The sequence below is a fragment of the Sprattus sprattus genome, assembly GCF_963457725.1.
Source record: "Sprattus sprattus genome assembly, chromosome: 15".
NCBI lineage: Eukaryota > Metazoa > Chordata > Actinopteri > Clupeiformes > Clupeidae > Sprattus > Sprattus sprattus.
The window spans coordinates 7,497,404-7,499,903 of NC_137913.1; the positions used below are offsets into that span (position 1 = coordinate 7,497,404).

The 2,500-nt window shown below is 44.5% G+C and overlaps 1 protein-coding gene across 1 annotated transcript in view; it reads left to right on the plus strand.

Moving 5' to 3' along the window:
• Positions 1-2,500, plus strand: part of dock5 (dedicator of cytokinesis 5) — a gene marked incomplete at its 5' end in the record, with an annotated part of 40,312 nt that overhangs the window by 16,539 nt on the left and 21,273 nt on the right. The window contains 5 exons of the mRNA XM_080852944.1: positions 135-241; positions 720-856; positions 1,716-1,811; positions 2,000-2,098; positions 2,478-2,500. The exon at positions 2,478-2,500 is cut by the window's right edge and continues 148 nt beyond it. Of these exons, the coding sequence (XP_080709070.1) occupies positions 135-241; positions 720-856; positions 1,716-1,811; positions 2,000-2,098; positions 2,478-2,500 (462 nt within the window). The remainder of the gene's footprint in view (positions 1-134; positions 242-719; positions 857-1,715; positions 1,812-1,999; positions 2,099-2,477) is intronic.

Here is a 2,500-nt window from a genome sequence, read left to right on the forward strand (position 1 = left end):
ACACGTTTAGCCACAGTAACTCAGACACTATCCTTCTCCTCCCCCTTTCTCGGTGTGTGTGTGTGTGTGTGTGTGTGTGTGTGTGTGTGTGTGTGTGTGTGTGTGTGTGTGTGTTGCCTTCCTCCTCCCCTCAGTGTTCACCTGACCAAGTTCATCGAGAGCATCCCTGACTCCCAAATGGTGCGTCAGAAGATCACCTGCATGTGCAAGATGGTAGAGAGTGACCTCTTCAGGCAGCCTGGTGAGACCAGACAACACACACAACAGGCACATACTCAACACGCACACACTCAACAGGCACATACTCAACACGCACACACTCAACAGGCACATACTCAACATGCAGGCACACGCAGGCACACACAGCCCGCACACACAACACGCACTAACACTCAGACTCAACACGCACACACACTCAACACGTAGGCACACACAGCCTGCACACACTCAACACGCACACACACACTGACACAGCACACACACTGAAATGGCACACACAAAGTAATATGTTTCAACACACATTTACACCGCCCTGCAAATGGAAGCCGTAAAAAAAGTTTTCTGTGAGTGTGATGGGCGTGGAAATTCTAAGAATGCCGGTAGATTAGATAAACAAATAGTGCTGACTGTGGAGGGGTGGTTTTCCTCTGTGTGTGTGTTTGCATGCGTGAATGGGTGTGTGTGTGTGTGTGTGCTTGTGTGTGCTTATGTGTGTGTAGACTGCAGAGATGTCCTCCTGCCTCTGCTGACGGACCAGTTGAGTGGTCAGCTGGATGACCACTCCAGTAAGCCGGACTACGAGGCCTGCATTCAACTCCTCAGCACCGTGCTGGACATGCTGGACCGCAAGGATGTGGTGAGTTCCTCAAACCTTACTATGACCTTACTACAACCATAATCTAACCTTAGAACAACCATACTCTAATCTTACTCTAACCTTACTACAACCATAATCTAACCTTAGAACAACCATACTCTAATCTTACTCTAACCTTACTACAACCATACTCTAATCTTACTCTCACTTTACTACAACCATACTGTAATCTTACTCTAACCTTACTACAACCATACTGTAGTCTTACTCTAACCTAGCTACAACCATACTGTACTCTTACTCTAACCTTACTACAACCATACTTTAATCTTACTCTAACCTTACTACAACCATACTGTAATCTTACTCTAACCTTACTACAACCATACTCTAATCTTACTCTAATATTACTACAACCATACTGTTATCTTACTCTAACCTTACTACAACCATACTGTAATCTTACTCTAACATTATTACAGCCATACTACAAGCTTACTCTCACTTTACTACAACTCTACTACAGCCTTACTCAAATATAACTAAAACATCACTCTAACCTTATAACATTTTTACTTCAGTGTTACAGACTGTCATCTGTGTTACTATGGCAAACAGACTGGCTGTATAACTATGGCAAACAGTCAGTCGTCTGTATAACTATGGCAAACAGACTGTTGTCTCTGTTACTATTGTAACCAGTCTGTCATCTGTATAACTATGGCAAACAGATTGTCGTCTGTATAGCTATGGCAAACAGACTGTTGTCTGTATAACTATGGTAAACAGTCTGGCTGTATAACTATGGCAAACAGTCTGGCTGTATAACTATGGCAAACAGTCTGGCTGTATAGGTAATTCCAGTGAGATCTTGATTATCTCTCCCATCATGCTCTAGGGCCCGACAGGGGACCACATTCGAATCATCATGGAACGACTCTTGCGCAGAGTCAACCGAACAGTCATCAGCATGAATCACAACTCTCCACTTATGGTAAGACACACACACACACACACATATGCACACTCTCTTTCTCTCATTCATTCCCTCTCTCTCTCTCTCTCTCACTCATTCACTCCCTTACCTGAGCAGAGGTGTGTATACGGAGAATACTGAGAGTGTGTGTCAGGTGTGTGTATACGTGGAGAATACTGAGAGTGTGTGTTTGTTTGACTCTGCAGAGTCACTACCTGGCCTGTATGACTGCTATTCTAAAGCAGATGGACACCATCCACTACGCCCACTACATCAACACCTTCAAGACCCTGCAGGACCTCATTGTAAGTGTGCTTACCCTTACTCTCTAATCTTTACTCTCTGACCTCTCACCTCTAACCCTTTGGCCTATCACCCTCTGATTCTAATATATACTGTCATGCACATCATTGCAATTGATGTCAAATGATTTGACAGTGTCATGTCACCATTATCGGTGGTTGTCATTACAGCTGTCGTAACACCTGTTGGCTAGATGGTGTTTGGGGGGGGTCACACACTCACACACATGATATTCAGATGCATGAATGTGCAGAGAAAAGGAGGGTCACACACACACACACACACACAAACACACACACACTCACAAATATGCACACTGTTCTTCAGAGTTGTGATCCATTTCTACCGCCCTCCCTCTCTTGCTCCTGTGTTTCCCTGCAGGACTTCCTCATGGAGACCTTCAT